Raw genomic sequence first — 18,285 nt, forward strand, 5'->3', positions numbered from 1 at the left:
GTCATGTGCACATACAGCGGTTGCATATGGCTGTACATCTACTTGTTTCTTGATCAATACGTGAGTGCACTCGTACACAAGGGTAGGTTGGGTTTCATTTCAGGTCCATACTTGCTCCATGTCATCAGAGTAAGAAGGAACTGCTCGGACATGAGCGTCTGGAGGCTTTGGGTGAGTGGGCAGAGGTGCTTCATCCCGCAGAAGAGGCGCCATTCTATATATTCTGAGTTAAAGAGGAGGGAGGGGTTGCTGGCGTGGCACGTTCAATTTGATTGCTGCTGTTGGGTGTCAGGTGAAAGCTGTTTTCGCTAGGCGTGTGCGGCCTTGAAAAATGCCTTCGAAAGGTACAAGGCGGGGATGCGAGGGAACCGCCGCGCACATTTCTCGCCATCCGAGAAAATGCTAAACCCATCGGTTCCAGCTTGGCTTGAAACCATACAAGAGCTGAGTGAGAGCAAATGGCAGGTCAGCGCTCAGAGGGGAAGATGGGCAGCCCCGACCGGATTACTAGGAGAGTGAAGACTGTGTTGTCAGACATCGGGAGCTTGGAGGGTTCTAGTTGCGGGGCGAGCGGTACCTCCCTCGGCGGTATAAAAAATGCGCACGCTGTTGGTGCTGGAAAATCCAGCCTGAATGGAGAATACAGTAATTTACGTAACTGGTATGAAAATGTAATTTAAATATCAGTTTCAGGAAATGATCCTGGCGTTAGCTTTCTATGTAGCTTTCAAATGCACAACTTTTGATAGTATCAACAAGAATGATTGCAGAATATCTGTGTCGAGATCAACTACCTCGACTGAGAATAAGCACGCGGCCATGTATGTTGGAACCGTGACATCTCCCCTGCAATTGATGCACACACATCTTGCTTGCAGTTCGCACGAAAACATTCTGAACAGAAGCCGCTCGAACCTAGTCACTAACATTGCCGGCTCAGAATGGAGGACCCCTCTCTCGGACTTGGAAGCCGTTCTTCCTCTCCCTCTGGGTCAACTCCTCGTTATCGCCGTCCAGCATGATAGCTACACTCTTTGGGTACTTTGCGGCACCCCTGTTGCCATGGCCACTCGCTTTCCATAGGTTGCCGAACACCCCGCCTGGGTGGAAGACTGTCAAAGCTGTGACAGCGATGATGATCATCGGGCCCTCAAAAATCATGAACGAAGCCTGGTTGTTGGCAATCTCACCCGAGAATCCTCCTTGAAGCTCGGCAATACGGTAGATGGAGCGGATATAGATCATGACGGTCGCAAGAGCGATAGCTACAATGGTGTGTCAGCCGTGTTCTTTGTGGCTCCTTTGCTCATCGGTGAAGCAAGCTGATGACATTTGCCACCGGCAGGATAGCTCTCACCAACTTGTAGAAGCCTGAACTTCTTTGAATCCCTCAGCACCGCAAAATCATCACTTTGGCTGTTCTTCAGATATCCTTGAACCCTCGCCTTATGCACTCTAATCGCAAAATCGGCCCACAGCGCCATGAACAGCGTCATGGACACAACCTGCCAGGCTAGGCCAGCAACCATAACGTGAGCTCCACTGGCCGATCCTGCGTGAGATCTGGCTGTCGATGCTATGCCTCCGCCTGCACCTTGTAAGATGAGTGCGAAGAGATCACAACCGATAAAAATGTAGGTGTAGGAGCGTGGAGCCAGTCTAGAGTGCTGGGGACCATAGACTGTAACGATACGTGAGAGGCAGAGATAGATTGAGGCCGTAAGAAACGCGGGTGCGATGGTGAGGCAGATGAGGTAGCTGTAATGAGAAGTCAGCTGAAGGCTTCCCAGCAAAATGGAATGGCCTTGTACTAAAGACAAAGTGGAGACTTGGAAAGATCAACTTACGTCAAAAAGAAGTTCATGCTGTACGGATTGTGCCACAACAAGATCCTCCCCAAGTAACCGATAATCTCCCCCAGCAAGCCTGGCACCATCCCACCAAGGAAAGTCCAAGTCCAAGTTCGATGTCGAACTCCGAAGAAGATTTGGGCGATCAAGATCAGCAGGAAGATGTTCATGTAGACAGAGTTGCCGCCAACACTGGGTCGGTAGAAGATGGTCTGCCAGGATTCCGGACAGGCTGGTGTGCATCCAAGGGAACAGTACTTTTTAGCCATGCCGACCGCGGTGTCATTGTTGGGGTTTTGAAGAGCATAATTGATGATTGCTGTGCCCGTGATGTTGGCGGATTCGGTTGACCCATTGTGGTGGAAGAGAACGGAAGCCGAATGAGGTTCAGTGAGTGCTTGCGGTGCCTCCAATGCAGGCAGGGGAAAACAAACAGGAAGCTTGAGAGTTGAACCAAACGCCTCGTGAAGCTTCGTGGATGTGTAAGGTGAACGAGGGTAAACAAGATTTGTCAAGAGGAAAAGCTGCAGGATCGGATCTTATTATTATGTCAACACAATCCAGGCATAGAAATGGCTTTATTCAACTCGGTTCTAGATGCGTTTGAGACATTGGCGGGTGGGAAGGAGGGGCGTAGGATTAGAGAAAGAGATACTCATCCAATCTACTGTATCGGATAGTACAGGCATGGGCAAAGTCATAGCCCAAGCTCAGGTGTAGTCGCAGTCGCAGTCGCATTCACTGCAATCACGGGGTTCCGAAGCTATTCTAGAGACCGTTTCAGGATCATGGCGCGACGTCTAAAGGCATTGCTGGTCATTTCTTATATGTGACAGTCTATATCTATTACGTGCTGACAAGTCTCGCGTCCATCTTGACCTTACCCTGAGGTGCGGGATGCAGGGTGCAGGGTGCAGGGTGCAGGGTGCAGGGTTCCCGCCCGGTGTACTACGTTACCTAACCCACTTACAGAGTACTAAAGTAATTCATAGTACCTTAGGCTTCATTCGTGGCGGACCGCTGCGTCTACTAAATCAACTTAAATTAGCATAGGTTGCGAGATGAAAGGGAGGCTGTGCCGAGTTTATCTTGTGCCTGCAAATGCGCACACCGCACTTTATGATATCAGTAGTAGTCAGATCTTACAACGTAAAGTGACGGATATTGTAAAAATCTTTAACACCCTTGTAGGCACAAAGCTCCAAAAGATCCCGCACAGCCAAAATGCCACAGCTAAATCCAGTCTTCGCCCTATCTTGCCCGTTCAATGCTGTGCCTACTTTTGTATCTGCGTGTGCCAAAGACAAAGAGGCCGAAGCCTTTAGCTGCCTCTGTCAAGACCACATTTCATTATGACGCCCTCTGTGTTTCTTATTTCCGATACTCCACACTCCTTTCTCAGACCGTCTCGCCCTTCCAGTCATCGCTTGCTACATGTGCTTCTATTCGGATATTTACCAGCTTCTCGACCGGCATATAAAATGCCATATCTCAGACCCAGATGGAGAGCCCCCAAAAAGGGCCAGCTCAATCCCATACTGGGTTCCATTCGTCGGATTGGCCGTGTCTTTCGCCACTGACGTCCGGGATGATATCGTTGAAGGCCGGTTGGTGTCAAATATCCCTCTTATAGGCTCCAATGAACATTAAACAGTGCAGAGACTTGGCAAGCGATGGTATCGTGGCATCGTGGCTTAGAGGCTTGGTCCATCACAAATCTACGCTTTACATGCCCTCGCTCGTAAAGCAGGTCTATGCCAAGAAACTCACGGTATCAAGTAAAGAAAAGATCCTCATCTGGTTCGTGAAGATCATGTTCGGTGACGACAATGCTGCTTAGGCAGCGTTCTAGACGAATCATCCACCCACCTTCATTTCCTGAACCACAACGCTATAACACGGCATCCTCCCACAAGCATCAACGATTTAGATCCCTCTCATATATACAATACCACCCTATCCCCTATCCCAACATCCTCAACACGCATCTCCCAATCCTCCACCTCCCCTCTCCTTCCCTCCCCACCGCACCTCCCCTCCAGCCGCATCTCCTTCCCCTCCCACGCCCCCTCGAAGACCGCCCCCGGATCCGCAACCGTCAACGCGACCTCGACAACCACGACCATGCGCCCCCCCCCCAGCACCATAAAAGCGGACTGATCATTCGCCAGACTTCCTTCAAAGCCGGCATGCAATTCGGCGACGCGGAAACAGGAGCGGATGAAGATGTTCAAGGTTGCGAGAGCGATGGCTGCCAGGGGGGGGAACGGTGGGGGTGGTAGTCAGCGGATGGGAGGAACTTGCAGACGGTGGGAGTGGAGGGGTGATGGAGAAGGTCGGGAGGGAAGTAGGGGGTAGAGCGTACGTACCGAACAATAAAGCGTGGAAGCGCCGAGCAGAGCAATGGATCGTTGAGCCCGACATGTCCCTAGCCGTAGCGCCGACTTGACAACGCACCTATACCGCAAAGTCCGCGCACAGCGACATGAAGCAGAAGAGCGAGAGCACTTGGCGGGATTGGCTCGCGACATGATGTTGACTCCGGTTTGTGTCTCTTTGGGCGTACCGGCCGTATCGGCCAGAGCGCCACCGACAGCCTGCAAGACCAGGGCAAGGATATCTGACGTGATGAAGATGATGGCGTAGGTACGCGGTGCAAAGCGTGCTAGATGTTCGCCGTAGCCGAAGGTGATGCGGGAGAGGCAGAGGTAGATGCCTGCGGTGAGGAAAGCGGGGGCGAGAGTCAGGCAGGCGATGTACCTAGAGGATGTAGCTGTTTAGGAGGGAGGATGTTTGGGAGGCGTTAGGAAAAAGATACTCACATGAGGAACGGGGTTCTGAGGAAGGGGTTCTGTGCCATCTGGACTTGTGCGACATAGCCAACGATCTCGCCGAGTACGCCAAGGAACAGTGCCACTAAGGACCGGTAGTGGATTCCGAGGATGCTTTGTATAACAAGTACAGCGTAGGGGACTGCGAGGTAGAATGGATTGCCAGCGAGAGAAGGGATATAGTCGACTGTTGCCCAAGCAAGTGGACGAGTCTGAACGGTGGAGAGGTTGACATTGTTGATAAGCGTTGCATTCGGGTAGGCAGCCTGTTCCGCAGACATTGTGGCTGCAGGTGACAGCTCCCAAGTGGTAGAACGCCATTGGCAAATGGAGGCAGAGAATGCTTCGCGCTCCAGAAGCTGGTGTTACAAGAGCAGAAAGCAGACGGGTAACGCTAGGGAGATGGACGATAGGCAGTCCCGGAAAATGGGAGAAGAAAAATTGATTGGGTCCTCACTGCATAGAGAATAGAGACACCTTCAAGGCAAGGACGTAATTGGACTCATGGGCACCTGAAGCTATGCTTTGGCAGAAGTATGAAGCCTTGAACACGAACGCAGCCGTTGAGAATGGACTGCATGGCAGATTCCAGAGGTCCCGGCTTCTGATACACTGGCACCGCAGTGAACGCGTATGGTAGTGAAGAATATTACAGCTTATGCCAACCCGAGGCGCAGATTTGTGACAGTCTATGAATTGTTTGTTGATAATAGCTCTCCAAAAATCACCACTAGGCTCGGAGACATCATTCAAGTTCACCGCTGGACTGAGCTAGTTAAGCGAGTCACGAAGCGACCAATCACATCAGATAAAATGAAGGCTAGCAATGCTAGTGAGACGGCGAGGCGCAGCACATCTTCCTGAATCAGAATCAGACTCAAGGCACATATACTTATTCTCTCCATTGCAGCCAATCTTTCACTAATGGATCTGTTACATTGCGAGACGAGTTACGACTTACGAGACCAGACCAAGTTTCTCTGTGTGCCTCTCAGCTATGACATCCGCAATCGTTAAGAAACCGAGGGCTGGAGGATACCACGTGAAGACTGGATGCAAGACTTGCAAGTGAGTCAGTTCCTTCCTGCCGCCACGATGGCAACATGCATTCGCGCCCTGCCGACCAACGCACAACCATTCACGGGCTCCGTGTCTTTTCTCTGGCCTGATTCTCAGTGACGGCCCGGTAACTCGTAACTCGTACTCGTCTTGCCACGCATCTCCTACCTTGCCCTTCGTGTTACTTGAGTTGGGCGGCCAGATAACCAGCGTGCAGCCGTAGCCTCGCTGACTCCTTGCCTCGACAGAATCCGACACGTCAAGTGCGACGAGGAAAGGCCTACCTGTAGCAAATGCCGCTCCACTGGCCGTGTCTGCGATGGTTACGGAATCAAACAGAGCACTTCCAAGTCTCCGGTTAACAACAGTGCCCACTTGTTTCCCGTAGAGGCCACAATCAAAGCACTCTCGATACAATCAGGCCCAACTATCAGCATTACCGGAACGAACCAAGAGCGCCGCAGCTTCGCTTTCTTCTACTACCAAACAGGACAGCAGCTCTCGACCGCCCTAGACATAACGCTGATACACCAGCTTACCCTACAGGCCAGCCACCGTGACGAAGCGATGCGGTCTGCTGTCATTGCTCTTGGCTCGATTGGAGAAAGGTTGGCGATTAATGACCTCCTGACCCTAGAAAATGAGCAAGCAAATGCCTGTCATAACTTCGCTCATTTGCAGTATTACAAAGCCCTAAAGCATCTCCGGGAGCGCATATCCAACGACCTTGAAGGTTCGGGCAATCTGGCAATAATACTAAGTTTCCTATTCACAATCTTCGAGTTCTTGCAAGGTAACGATTGCGGATCCCTCATTCACCTCCGAAGCGGTCTCAACATCTTGCGGCGAGATCATGGATCGGTGTCTACGGGGCTTCAGACAGTCTCGCCCGACCAGGATCCCTTGAGATATGAGATTCTGAGGATTTTCGGCAATTTGGATATGCAAGCGACCGTATGGCTAGGATCAAAAACCTTTCAAGCTCCCATCATGATCCCGCCCGATGGTCCTGGCGATGCCCCAACACATTTAGATCTGTTTTCTACCCTGGAGGAAGCGGCAGAGTCGTTGGCTCATCAAATCGACTCCACAGATCATTTCCGACCCCTCTGTGATGCTTACGTCCGATTAGAGTCCCCAGATCAAGTACCACCGGCAATGCACGCAAAGAGAGAGAAGCTTATAGTACAACTGAAGCAATGGCGAGTTTCACTTGAAGCTCTCACCGCGAAGCTTCAAGGAGAGATCAACACCGAGATGTCGCAACGGATTGCTATCATGAGGATGAATTATGAAACAATTTTGATGGTACTCACAGCTTGCTTACAACCGTCTGACGAGCAGATTTATGCAGACCGCGAGCCCGAATTCCGCCAAATAGTCACCCTGGCGAAATCCGTGCTCGGACCAACGGATGATGTGGGGAAGCTTGGAGTCCAGCACACCGTTGCCGTGAACGATGTTGGAATCAATCCAGTACCCATTTTCACATTCGACGTGGGTATGATCCGGCCTTTGTATCTCACCGCGATCAAGTGTCAGAACTTGGGGGTCTGCCGAGAAGCAATCGCTCTGCTGTCGTCGTCGCCGTGGCGGGATGGGGCATGGGATAGTGCTACCATGGCTAGGATAGCGGCGCGCAGGGTTCAGGAAGTCGAAGAAAGATACATGAATACGGATCCTCCGATGATGGATCATGTAGCCTACAGTTATGCGCAGAGAAGGCAATCTTGCCGGATATGAGATCTTCCTCGGCATCAAATCTACATTCGGATGATCTGGCCCGACCATTCAGGCGGGATCGGCCAAAGTACTGGTACACCATAGATCAGACAATACCTAAGGTCCCAATAGGAAGAACCCATCCCTAAGGGATGAGGGAGTACCAGAATCAAGGAGATTATCAGGGGATTGCCATCACGGTTAAGAGAGCATGTTGGGAGACTTGCCATTTCCCCACAGTTCCTTATGGCATGCGGTCATGGACAGGCGGGATTTCTTGGTCTTGTCCTTAGCATCCCAGCACTTTCCACACTAGGATTGTACCAAGTAGCGTCTGAGGCTCAGCGGTCTTGGCTCACGAGGCCAAGGCGAAACCGAACACCCTGTTATCTCAGTCCTCGCTAGACCTTTTTCCTTCTTGTAACCATACTGCTTCCACCCTCTCTCCACGTCCTCATACCTGTGCCCTGCCCACGGGCATGTCCAGAACACAAATTCTTCCATCATATCTTGACATGTTTGACTCCAACCATAAATTCTACCCATCCTTGCTCTACCCCAACTTCTTCCTTGCGCCCCGTATACTCCATCTTCAGCTTCAGCTTCTTCAGCCCAGGCATAAGCGTTGCCAGGATCTCCCAGAGCCCAAACCAAGTCTGCCAGTCATACGGCTCAGCTGTAGACCCACGAGAGTGTTCAGAATCACTGTAGTAGACTGAACATGCGCACAGATGCCGTACTTTAGCAAGTAGCTGGGGCATAGTAGAGGTAGTTCGGCGCAGTGAATTAGGACGCTGAGGGCGGAGATATAGGATATTTTGGAATTGTATAGATCCGCTCTTCTACTCCTCATCATCATTCTCGCCCTCGTCATCCTCCCACTCTTCATCCACCCACCCCTCCTCGTCCCCCTCCTCTTCTTCCACTTCCTCCCCACCTCCCCCCAGCAACTTCTCCATCGTCCGAATCTCCAACTGCAAAAGCTCCGTCGGCACATTCTCCGTCATCGTTTCGGATACCACACAGCACCCAATCGCAGTAAATTTGTCATCGTCCGCCTGCTGCGTCGCTCCATCCCCATGGACCACGTGCTCTGATATGCTCTTATAGAAATAACAGCGCCCAATATCCTCAGCTTTGATTCGCTGTCGGTATCGCGCCGCGCCCTCCTTGATACAATCGCACGTCTGTTTCCGGGCAGCTCCAGCGCTGATGCGACTGCCAGAACGGGTGGGCGGGCCGGTGCTCATGGGCGCGTTGAGTCGGAAGAGCTGGTTCGCGACGTAGAGCGCTATCTGTGCGGCTTCTAGCGCGTCGGAGAAGTTGCCGGCTTCGATCCAGTTCAGAGCTCGGTGTTGCATTATTTTAAATTCGAATGCTGAGACGTCGGCTGGGTTCGTGAAGACGTGGCGCTCGTGAGATACGCTGTGGTGGAAGTATTCGTGAGCGCGTTGGTAGCGGGCTGTTGCGATGCCATGGTCGCCGTTTGAGGAGGCCTGGTCGCCACTGGTGATCAGTTCGTCGATGGTGACCAGCACGAGACCCCGGTCGAAACTATGACGTGTGAGCTGGCGGGAGATCTGGTGGTCAATGGCTGGCCGTGTCCCTTGGATAGAAACGTCTTTAAAATGACGGAACTTTGTTAGGGCTTCGACTAGGGCGCGTTCTCGAATGTCTATGGCCGTGGGGGTTTCGGCGTATGGTGGTGGATGAACTTGGATGGAGCAAGAGAGGCCTGACGTGCGGTATTTTCCTTTGGGGTCTTGGAATGTGGAGAGCCCGACACATACGTCGTGTAATTCCTCGGCGAGTATCACATGTACATCCATATCCATCTCTGAGTCCTCAGCTCTCTCTAACTTCATCCGCATCCTCTCCCCAGGAACAACAGGCTTCTTGGTCGCCTTGCCAGGCCAGAGCGCGACACTGTACACCATTATCGTGGTATCTTCCTTATTCACATCTTCTGGTCCCTGCTCCAGCTCTTTCGCGCGCTCAATGACCACGAATTCATTCTCGCGCGCCATGACCGCCATGGCTTCTTGGCTGATCTGGCGATTGACGCGGAAAATAGTAGGGTGGAGGTTCCAATTGTAGAAAGTGGTGGAGCGCAGACAGGATTCGTCATCTTTGGGCGTTCGGGTGTGTTTTATGCTGAGAAGTTGCGTGTAGATGCGGTCGCGGAGCTCGAGAGGGAGGAGAAGGAAGGGGCAATTGGATGGGGTCTGAGAGGTGGAGGACATCGTGGCCGTGGAGCATGACGCGTTGATGGCGGAGACTGGATGGTAATTGGGGAATAGAACTGTGGATTTGAGGTATCAGTCCATCAAGGTGAGCATTTCCTGACTTGAGTCCAGAAGGGTGCTTACCTTAAGTAATGGTGAAGGATGGGAGCAATCGTGCAAGTATTAGCGTGTCAGCCAATGCTAAATAAAATACCGTTAGCATAGTTTCAGGGTGGCTACGCTATATTTATATAAGCGCCATATCAAAATAAGTCGCGGAGACATCGTTATCGTCGTCAGCGACCTCGCTATTACTTATAATAGAGCGAGGAATAAAGCGAGAAAGGCTTTTAGGCTAGCCATCGCAGTTCGCTTATATTACTATCTATTAAGACGAAATTTATATAGAAGATATAATAAAGTTAGTAGTCTACTATAGAGGATTTAGAGATATCTCGCTATCGCTATAAAGGAGTTTAATTAAGAGTTTTATTAAAGATTTTATTAGAGAGCTATCTACTTTATATTCTCTATATAATATTATCTTAAAGATATCTCTAATCTAACTATATTATACCCATCATTAGCGAGCTTCTTCAGGGTCTCTTAGATATTCTATTATTAAATAAAGCTTATTATTTAACGTAATATAGCTACTTACTAAGCGAAAACTCGCTCTCTTATATTATTCTAACGAGAAAGTAACTTAACGCGTCTTTAAGATATAAGAGAATAACTTTAATATTATTAACGTTAGCTTCGAGAATATTACTAGAATAAACTTACTACGCTTATTATTCTTTTAAAATTATTTTTTTAACTCGTCTAAGAAGATAAAGAGCTTTAAGAAGGACGATAGTAATTTAAACGCGTTAGAATAGATAAATCTACTTCACTCGCTATTGCTAAGATTACTATCTTCTTTCTTAAGTAGTAAAAATTCGAATACGATTAGAATTAATATTCTCGAGGTTGCTATTATATTAATCGAGCTTCTTCTAGATATCCTTAAAGCCTCTATATTATAAAGGCTAGCGTATAAAGCGAGGATACGATATTAAGGTTATTAGAAATAATATATACGAATATTTAACGATAGCGAGGTGTAAGAGGGGTAGGCGAGGTATAGGGAAGACGGTAAGATTAGCCAGGACGTGTCCCCTATTTACTACTGCAATCTCTTACTAATTAGGGGAATGTGGCTAGGTCGGCCTAATGGCTCTCCGGTACTGTACACTAGCGTTGGCTGAGGTTTAGAAGCTTCCGCAGAAAACGTTGGAATACTTGGCACTGAGAAAATCGCACACACCAATATCACGCTAGTGTCTTGGCGCGCGACGCGAAGCTACCCCTAACCTCAGCACCACGCGGTTGCTCTTAAGATAGAGGAGACAATGGTAGTGTGCCGTCGTTAATGTCAAGGTCACAGGTGTACGACGGTTTGATTTCGGGGTGCTCTTATGGGAGGTTTTCCGCGAAGAATGTCCTTCGACGCCAACCCTCTGCATATACTACCAAACGATCTTGCACTCTCGCATTTTCTACGCTACAGCAACTTTTCGGCTATCTATACATTTACTGAAAGAAACACGCCTGTGCCTCGGTTGCTTTCATATTCTGTTTCCTTTTGAGCTCACAATAGCAATCTATAATCGTACTCAGTTACGATGTCTTTACAGTTTCCCAAGAACGCGCCGGCGTCGACTTCAGTGATCTCTCTTAGATTATAGAAATGAATCAGGTATTTACCGCAGAATCCTCAAAGTTGAGGAAGCTAAGGCAGATTCGTATGAGATTCAAACCGCAGGATCTACAAAAGCTGAAATACCGCGCAAGCTCCCCAAGATCCACGAACGGTGATCCCAGCCTGCAACGTATATACCTGTTCATTCATCAACTAATCAGTCCCTCCCACGCAATAAAAGTAACCTGCCCAAAACTTCGTCTCACAGTTCTCGCCGTTTTCCCCGAGTGCGCCGTTCCGGCTGTAGAGATCCGCGGGCGTGATCTGATTTGCCGTAGCAAACGACGAGCATGTGTCCCCAGCGTGGGCTTGGGCGTATTTAGCGCACGGCGAGGCGATGCCCGACTGCGTAGGAGAGGGAGTTGCTGGGTCACCGCCAGTGGCTGGTGTAGGAGCGGAGTCACTGGTGGTGGTAGTGGTAACGGGAGCGGCATCGATGGCGGACAAAGCGGTAGTGACGGAGGTAGGATTGTTGCCACCGGCTGCGGAAGCATCACTAGAGCCCACGCAGTAATAATAGCCTGACCAAAAGGCCGCGTCGCAACTTTTGCCTGCGTCTCCTAAGGCGCTGTTTAGGGCGTAAAATTGAGCTGAGGCGATGTTGTGCTCTTGTGCAAATGTCGAGCAGTAATCGCCTTTCTTAGCCTGGCTGTACTTAGCGCAGGAGGCTGAGATGCCTTTCTGTGTTGGTGAAGGTGCCGCGGACCCGCTGCCGGATGAGCCTGATGATGGCGATACAACTGTGTTGGTCGGAAGAGTTGAATTGCTGAAAGGAGCAGTTGGGTTACTGGGCGCCCCTGTGTCACTCCCATCGCCTCCTCCACGTTGCAGTGCGCTAGCGTTTGAGTTTGTGTTTGAGACGGGAGGTGGAACGTAAGAACCGCCAGGCGCGCTGGTGCAAACGTAGTCGCCTGTATTGAGGTTGTCACAGAGGCCGTTGATGTTTGGATTCCAGTTTCTGAACTGTACAGTACTAACGGGGCTGGTGTTGAGCCCGGCTGTCGAGAGTGAGCTGGCAATCGAATCGCTAAAACTGGCGGTCAGTATCTACTGTTACGCATAACAGCAACGGAGATGAAGCTTGCTTACCAACTCGCACCAAAAGGGACTTTCATGAGTGTACATGCTGCAGGCACGCAGTATGACGAAACTAAGAAGACGCAGCCTGGATCTCCTATGGCAGCTTGAAGATCGCCAGTGGCCACACTGTACTTGGCCGACAGCGCATTGCACCATGTCCCATTGGCTGGGATGTTTGTACCTTTCAGGTCAGCTGCGCAAATGCTTTGACCTGAGCACGTGGTGGTGCTATTTGTACCATTCGAAAATTGGCTGCCATTTGACGTGAATGGAGGCCTGTCGTTATAAATTAATATTTCCGAACTTAAGACTGCTTTTCCGATGCAAGATGAATGCATCACCTCAAGAGTAGAAGCGAAGGATGGCCAACTTACATGAGAGAGTTGTCGGAGGATAAGGGCACACCGTCGTAAAGTCCCGGGGCGTCCTCGTAGTAGGGAAGAGCGCGAACCATAAGCTCAGGCATGGAAATCCTACAAACATCGAGAATGTCTTGATATTGTGCCACGAGATAGTCCGAGTAGTCGGAGTCAGGCAGATACGGCGACGACATCCTTTGGTAGAACATCCTTAAGAAGCAATCACTGCAAAGCTTCACGAAACATTAGTGTCTTTGTGCAACTGATTACGGACGCAATGGACAATGCTTACCATATCATTGCCATACAAATTTGCAATACGTTCGTTCTGTGGGGCCACATCAGTGGGATCTGAGCACGACGGGTCTGTGGGGTCGGTAGAACAGTCGGGACGAATGATGTCGGAGCCAACCCAGCCCTGGGACTCAATGAGGCACCAGGATAATGCGCTAGAGTTTGGATTGGACTTTGAGCTCGAATTCAAGTACGGACCTGAGCCGGTGAAACTTGCGCTAGAGTTTGAGTAGGGAGCTGAGCCGGTGGAGTTCGAGCTACCATTACCAGCGACTCCTGGGGCAGTGGGAATGGTTCCAGATCTTAGACATGCAATGTTTAAGCCGTCGAAGAATCTTCCCGCGATAGACTCCGCTGGTATCAATTTGCCATACGCTGTAATGGTATCCATATCGCATCTATCTTGCACATCCAACCACCATTTTTGGGATGACTGGATGCAATCTGCAGTGCAAAGACCTGTGACATTCTCCGTGGTCCAAAGATAGCTGTCAACTGTGTTTGACATTTGGAACAATGTCTGATCACATGCGACCGTTTCGTTGAGGGCATCCAAGCAACCGACGCTGATGCCGAAGGATTTGGCAAGACTGTCCGGGTTTACAGTGGGGTAGAGGCTGAATGCCGCCGCATAGGAGGTGAACACTAAAAACCTGGTGTATGGAATGTTGTCAAGCATCTTGAAGGGGATAAGAAAGCAGTTCCTGGCTGACTTGAAGAGGCCAAGTGACTTTGATACTTTTCTGGATAACAAAAATCACGAAACGATATGTTCTGTACTGCTCAACAGACTAAAACGAATATAGAGACTGGCAATGGCTGGAGTGCGATGTGTGACGAAGAAAAGAGCTGGGACAAAGAAGATTTGACAGACTGGAGAGAAAAATGCGACACGAAAAAAATCTGTTAGAAGGCTCGAGAGCGAGAAGGGGATGATGTTTATTTGTTTACAGCTCACGTACTAATATGAAATACCATGACCCTAATAATGCCTGCTCTTCGCATGAGGATTTGCAACCCTGGGAATATGGACCTGTAGTCTAGACAAGCTGGACTTGTCCTCATGTGCCTTTGTGCAGGATCACACGAGCCTCCTAGCAGTGGCTGAGGGATGAAACTTGGAGGACCGTAGGCCATATCACACAGTCTTGGCTTATCAGCTCCTGAAGCATCGTAGCGACTAAGATTGATTTAGTTTCCATTGGAAGACTGAGAGATATTCGCAGTCCACCTCACTGCAGCATGATTGTTTCATGCGTGTATACGCCACTGAGAAGCAGGTGTCTATCATTAGTATCTAAGGTCCAAGTCCGTGTAAAACATGGTGAGGATTTCCATCACCGGCAGCGGCTGGCTGAAGCTAGCCCGGAAGTAGTAAGGTGGAAGGATTTGCGCGCGTCTCAGCCTCTAAGCTCCGCCCTTTTCTCTCTTCCCTCGTCCATACATTCTAAGGTACCATAGCTGAGAATACTTCTTTTCCGTTTTCGACTCAGCCTTGGGTGTGCATCTCAAGGCCATCAATCACACCTACGCCGTCTGGGCTGGACCATTCGAAATCCTTCTTGATCTCTAACTTGCCATTTACCACGAGCGGAACTATCCGTCTCGTGGCTGAAACAATCAACAAATTTGTGAAATGATGATGGGAAGCAGGTAGCAGGCACCGACATGGCGCAGGGACCTCCTCCCGCAGGACTGCCTCAGAATAACTCATGTACTTTTGGAGCCTCTTGTCAGTAACCCTTGAGGAGAATTCCAATGGATAAAACCTCAGTGCCCAATAAGGTATTTCTTCGCGTATAGATCGTCTCCATTCTGTTGTCAGTTATCTTGTTCATCCATTCTTGCGCATCTTTCTCGTGTCTTTCCTCAGTCTTTTGCTATATCGACCTGTGTACGCCAGGCTACACGTCTTTGATATAGCGTCCTCTCCTTTCAAATTTCGATACATTCCCTGGTCGTCATGCATTTTAGCAAACTTGCGGCAGCGGTTGCCGCTTTGGCTTCTTTGAGCGCTGCCACAATCTCGAAAGAGCATCCTTCGCATGAACGCTCCAACGGACAGTCGTTGAATCCTCGCTTGACCAATGTCCCATTGGCGGCTCGAGATTTACCAATTGGCACTTGCAATTCTGGGACCCCTTGCGCCAACGGCGCTTGCTGCAGTAAGACCAATCTGTGCGGATACTCCAAGGATTTTTGTGGAAGTGGATGCCAGCATAATTGTAAGTACCAAGACTCTGGGTTGCCTTATCACACTAACATTGATTCTCCAGGCGAAGCAAAAGCTCAGTGTGGACCTTACGCCGCTGCCGGTCAGCAAAAATGCCCTCTCAATGTTTGCTGCTCCGAGTTCGGTTACTGCGGATCCACCAAGGAATTCTGTGCCTGGAAAAACAAGGATGATCCATTGTATCCAACATGTGACACCAAATATGGTGGATGTGGCGATGTTCATAGGCCCAGCTGTGGAGGAGGTAGCAGCGTGGACAAACGTAGTATTGGCTATTACGAGTCCTGGGCGAATTCAGACTCCCGCAAATGTCAAAAAGTCGCCCCTGAGGACCTCAACCTCGATGGTTTCACCCATATGAACTTCGCGTTTTCATTCTTTGACCCCTCAAGCTTCCAGATTGCCCCGATGGACTCGAATGGTGCGTCTCTCTACAGTCGTTTCACTGCCTTGAAGAGCAAGAAACCATCGCTGCAGACCTGGATCTCTGTGGGAGGATGGTCTTTTACCGATCCAGGTCCAACGCAGACCGCTTTCTCCGAGATGACCAGCACTTCGGGAAACCGTCAGAAATTCATCAGCGGTCTGATCAAGTTCATGGACACATACGGTTTTGATGGGGTGGACTTGGACTGGGAATACCCAGGAGCCGATGACCGTGGCGGCAAATCGCAAGATACAGCCAACTATGTCTCTCTCGCTGCCGAGCTGAGAGCAGCGTTCGGAACGAAATATGGCATTTCCATGACGCTTCCCACTTCTTACTGGTACCTACAGCATTTTGATCTACTGGGCATACAGAAATCCGTTGATTGGTTCAACTTGATGGCTTACGACTTGCATGGTGTATGGGACGCACAGTCCAAGTTCGTTGGGCCGTACATTGCGCCACATACGAACATTACTGAAATTGACCTCGGCTTGGACTTGCTCTGGCGCTCTGGAGTAGATCCTGCTAAGGTGGTCATGGGACAAGGTTGGTATGGCCGAAGTTTCACCCTCAAAGATCCTTCCTGCAACAAACCCAATGGCATCTGCGAGTTTTCTGGAGGTGCCAAAGCCGGACCGTGTTCCAATGCCGCAGGCATACTTGATTTGGAAGAAATCGACGACATCATCACTAAAAACAACGTCAAGCCTGTCCACGATGAGACAGCGGCCGTCAAATGGATCACCTGGGACAGCGACCAATGGGTCTCATACGACGACGACGACACGTTCAAGCAGAAGAAAGACTTTGCAAATAGCCGATGCTTGGGCGGACTCATGGTCTGGGCCATGGATCAGGTTGATCAAACAAAACCTAATGGGCTTGGTCCTGCCTCGACAGTCTCCGTGACTCCTCCGCAGCAGAGCAACGCAAATCAAATGTCCGCCGACCAGCTGGCAGGGCTTACATGCAAAGCCTCTGCGTGCGGTGCTGGCTGTCCTCCTGGTACGAATGCTGTTACACAGATGAACGGACAACCCGGTCAGTTGAGTACCACAGATCGCTGTCCCAAGAAACAATACCAGACGCTTTGCTGCCTTGACGGAACACAAACCGGCAAATGCCAATGGCGTGGGTGGAAAGGTGTTGGATTACCCTGTGTTAGCGGCTGCAAGGATGGTGAGACGGAAGTCAGCCAAAACACGAACAACCACGACTCGAAAAAGAAGAGCCAAACCTGTAACGGTGGGCTGCAGAGTTACTGCTGCGCCGGGTTCAAACCCTCGCTTACGAAAGATCAGCTGGAGCAGGATGCTGGTAATTTTGCAAAGGAAGCAGCAGAAGCAGCAGCTGCTCAAGCAGCCCTTGACATAGCCGCCAAAGCCTTCTGTCGTATCGCCGTCCCTGCTCTGCTGGCGCCACTTGAGTTGCTAGAAGACCTGATCCCAATCGCCGGCGAGATCGCGGATGCCATAGAGGTCGCAGCCACGCCAGCCATCATCGAAGGCTGCGTCAAGGGCATTGAAAAAGAAGGCAAAGCCGAGTTTAAAGTTTTTGGAAAAGAACACACCCTCGACATCAACAAGCCCACATCAACAGACAAAGACCTGCCGGCGCCCAAAAAGCATGACCCGCCCAAAGAAAGCGACGACGCTTGCGAAAAGCCCGACAAACTGCGGAAGCGGGTGGGCGTGCAAGCTAAAAGGGAGGACCGTGACAGTGATGCGTTCAAGGCCCTCGCTAGGGCGGCCGGAAAACCCAACGAGTTCTGGAGAACTGGCCAGGGCTGGGCCATTCGTGAAGCTTACCCTTGGGCAGGAAACGTGATACCCAATCACTACCTCCTTGTCGTCGGGATTGTTTCGGTCAAGCTGACCATGGAACCAATCAAGGATTGCCGCGGCAACACCGTCAACCAGAAGAATATATATACCCGTGACTACATTGCCCAATCGTATGAAATCAGGTACGACGACAACTATCAGTGCGTCTTCGGCAAGTATGCCTTTGATGTTTGGCATAAAGCAGGCTTAACTTGGGCCAACATGGGACCCATTGATGCAAAGTACCAGACGCTGGCGGACATCGAGCAGGTCGCTCAAACGAAGGCTGACGCAATGGGCCAGTACCATCTCGTCACGAACAATTGCAGGGTCTACACAAGCAATCTATATAATGCGCTGAAGTAATCGGCCGCTAGAAATTCTCAATAGCCTGTTGAGTAGTGGTTTGGTTGCATGAAAGGCCTGTCTGGTTTCGAGAGATGGAGGAGCTGACTATGGTTCATTTGTGTACGTTTTACCGATTTTTCTGTTTATATATCCCGTGGGAATTCAAATATTTGTATATACACCACCAATGCACCCGCATCATTTGCGACTACTATCAAAGGACTCATTTCTGTACATCAAAGACGCGAAAGAAAGTCTGCTCACCGGAGATAGAGTTGTCAACTCCG

At 50.2% G+C, this 18,285-nt stretch overlaps 7 protein-coding genes across 7 annotated transcripts; 2 read left to right on the forward strand and 5 right to left on the reverse strand.

The window, feature by feature from the left end:
• Nucleotides 1-936: 936 nt before the first annotated feature.
• On the reverse strand, nucleotides 937-2,551 carry HO133_004154 (uncharacterized protein; the record flags this gene model as incomplete). Its single annotated transcript, XM_037295073.1, has 4 exons — nucleotides 937-1,265; nucleotides 1,340-1,758; nucleotides 1,848-2,388; nucleotides 2,506-2,551. The coding sequence occupies 4 exons, from the start codon at nucleotides 2,549-2,551 to the stop codon at nucleotides 937-939; spliced, it is 1,335 nt and encodes a 444-aa protein (XP_037149120.1).
• Nucleotides 2,552-3,787: 1,236 nt separating this feature from the next.
• HO133_004155 (uncharacterized protein) lies at nucleotides 3,788-4,962 on the reverse strand (the record flags this gene model as incomplete). The annotated part of the gene is made up of 3 exons (XM_037295074.1): nucleotides 3,788-4,022; nucleotides 4,359-4,610; nucleotides 4,673-4,962. The coding sequence occupies 3 exons, from the start codon at nucleotides 4,960-4,962 to the stop codon at nucleotides 3,788-3,790; spliced, it is 777 nt and encodes a 258-aa protein (XP_037149121.1).
• A 716-nt stretch (nucleotides 4,963-5,678) lies between these two features.
• Nucleotides 5,679-7,483, forward strand: HO133_004156 (uncharacterized protein; the record flags this gene model as incomplete). The annotated part of the gene is made up of 2 exons (XM_037295075.1): nucleotides 5,679-5,749; nucleotides 5,989-7,483. 2 exons carry the CDS (start codon nucleotides 5,679-5,681, stop codon nucleotides 7,481-7,483), a joined length of 1,566 nt encoding a protein of 521 aa, XP_037149122.1.
• A 482-nt stretch (nucleotides 7,484-7,965) lies between these two features.
• On the reverse strand, nucleotides 7,966-8,223 carry HO133_004157 (uncharacterized protein; the record flags this gene model as incomplete). Its single annotated transcript, XM_037295076.1, has 1 exon — nucleotides 7,966-8,223. One exon carries the CDS (start codon nucleotides 8,221-8,223, stop codon nucleotides 7,966-7,968), a length of 258 nt encoding a protein of 85 aa, XP_037149123.1.
• Nucleotides 8,224-8,304: 81 nt separating this feature from the next.
• Nucleotides 8,305-9,705, reverse strand: HO133_004158 (uncharacterized protein; the record flags this gene model as incomplete). Its single annotated transcript, XM_037295077.1, has 1 exon — nucleotides 8,305-9,705. The coding sequence occupies one exon, from the start codon at nucleotides 9,703-9,705 to the stop codon at nucleotides 8,305-8,307; it is 1,401 nt and encodes a 466-aa protein (XP_037149124.1).
• Nucleotides 9,706-11,584: 1,879 nt separating this feature from the next.
• On the reverse strand, nucleotides 11,585-13,843 carry HO133_004159 (uncharacterized protein; the record flags this gene model as incomplete). Its single annotated transcript, XM_037295078.1, has 5 exons — nucleotides 11,585-12,464; nucleotides 12,521-12,692; nucleotides 12,750-12,787; nucleotides 12,886-13,103; nucleotides 13,163-13,843. 5 exons carry the CDS (start codon nucleotides 13,841-13,843, stop codon nucleotides 11,585-11,587), a joined length of 1,989 nt encoding a protein of 662 aa, XP_037149125.1.
• A 1,284-nt stretch (nucleotides 13,844-15,127) lies between these two features.
• HO133_004160 (uncharacterized protein) lies at nucleotides 15,128-18,016 on the forward strand (the record flags this gene model as incomplete). Its single annotated transcript, XM_037295079.1, has 1 exon — nucleotides 15,128-18,016. One exon carries the CDS (start codon nucleotides 15,128-15,130, stop codon nucleotides 18,014-18,016), a length of 2,889 nt encoding a protein of 962 aa, XP_037149126.1.
• Nucleotides 18,017-18,285: the final 269 nt, after the last annotated feature.

The sequence above is a fragment of the Letharia lupina genome, assembly GCF_014066315.1.
Source record: "Letharia lupina isolate WasteWater1 chromosome Unknown contig_19, whole genome shotgun sequence".
NCBI classification, from domain to species: domain Eukaryota; kingdom Fungi; phylum Ascomycota; class Lecanoromycetes; order Lecanorales; family Parmeliaceae; genus Letharia; species Letharia lupina.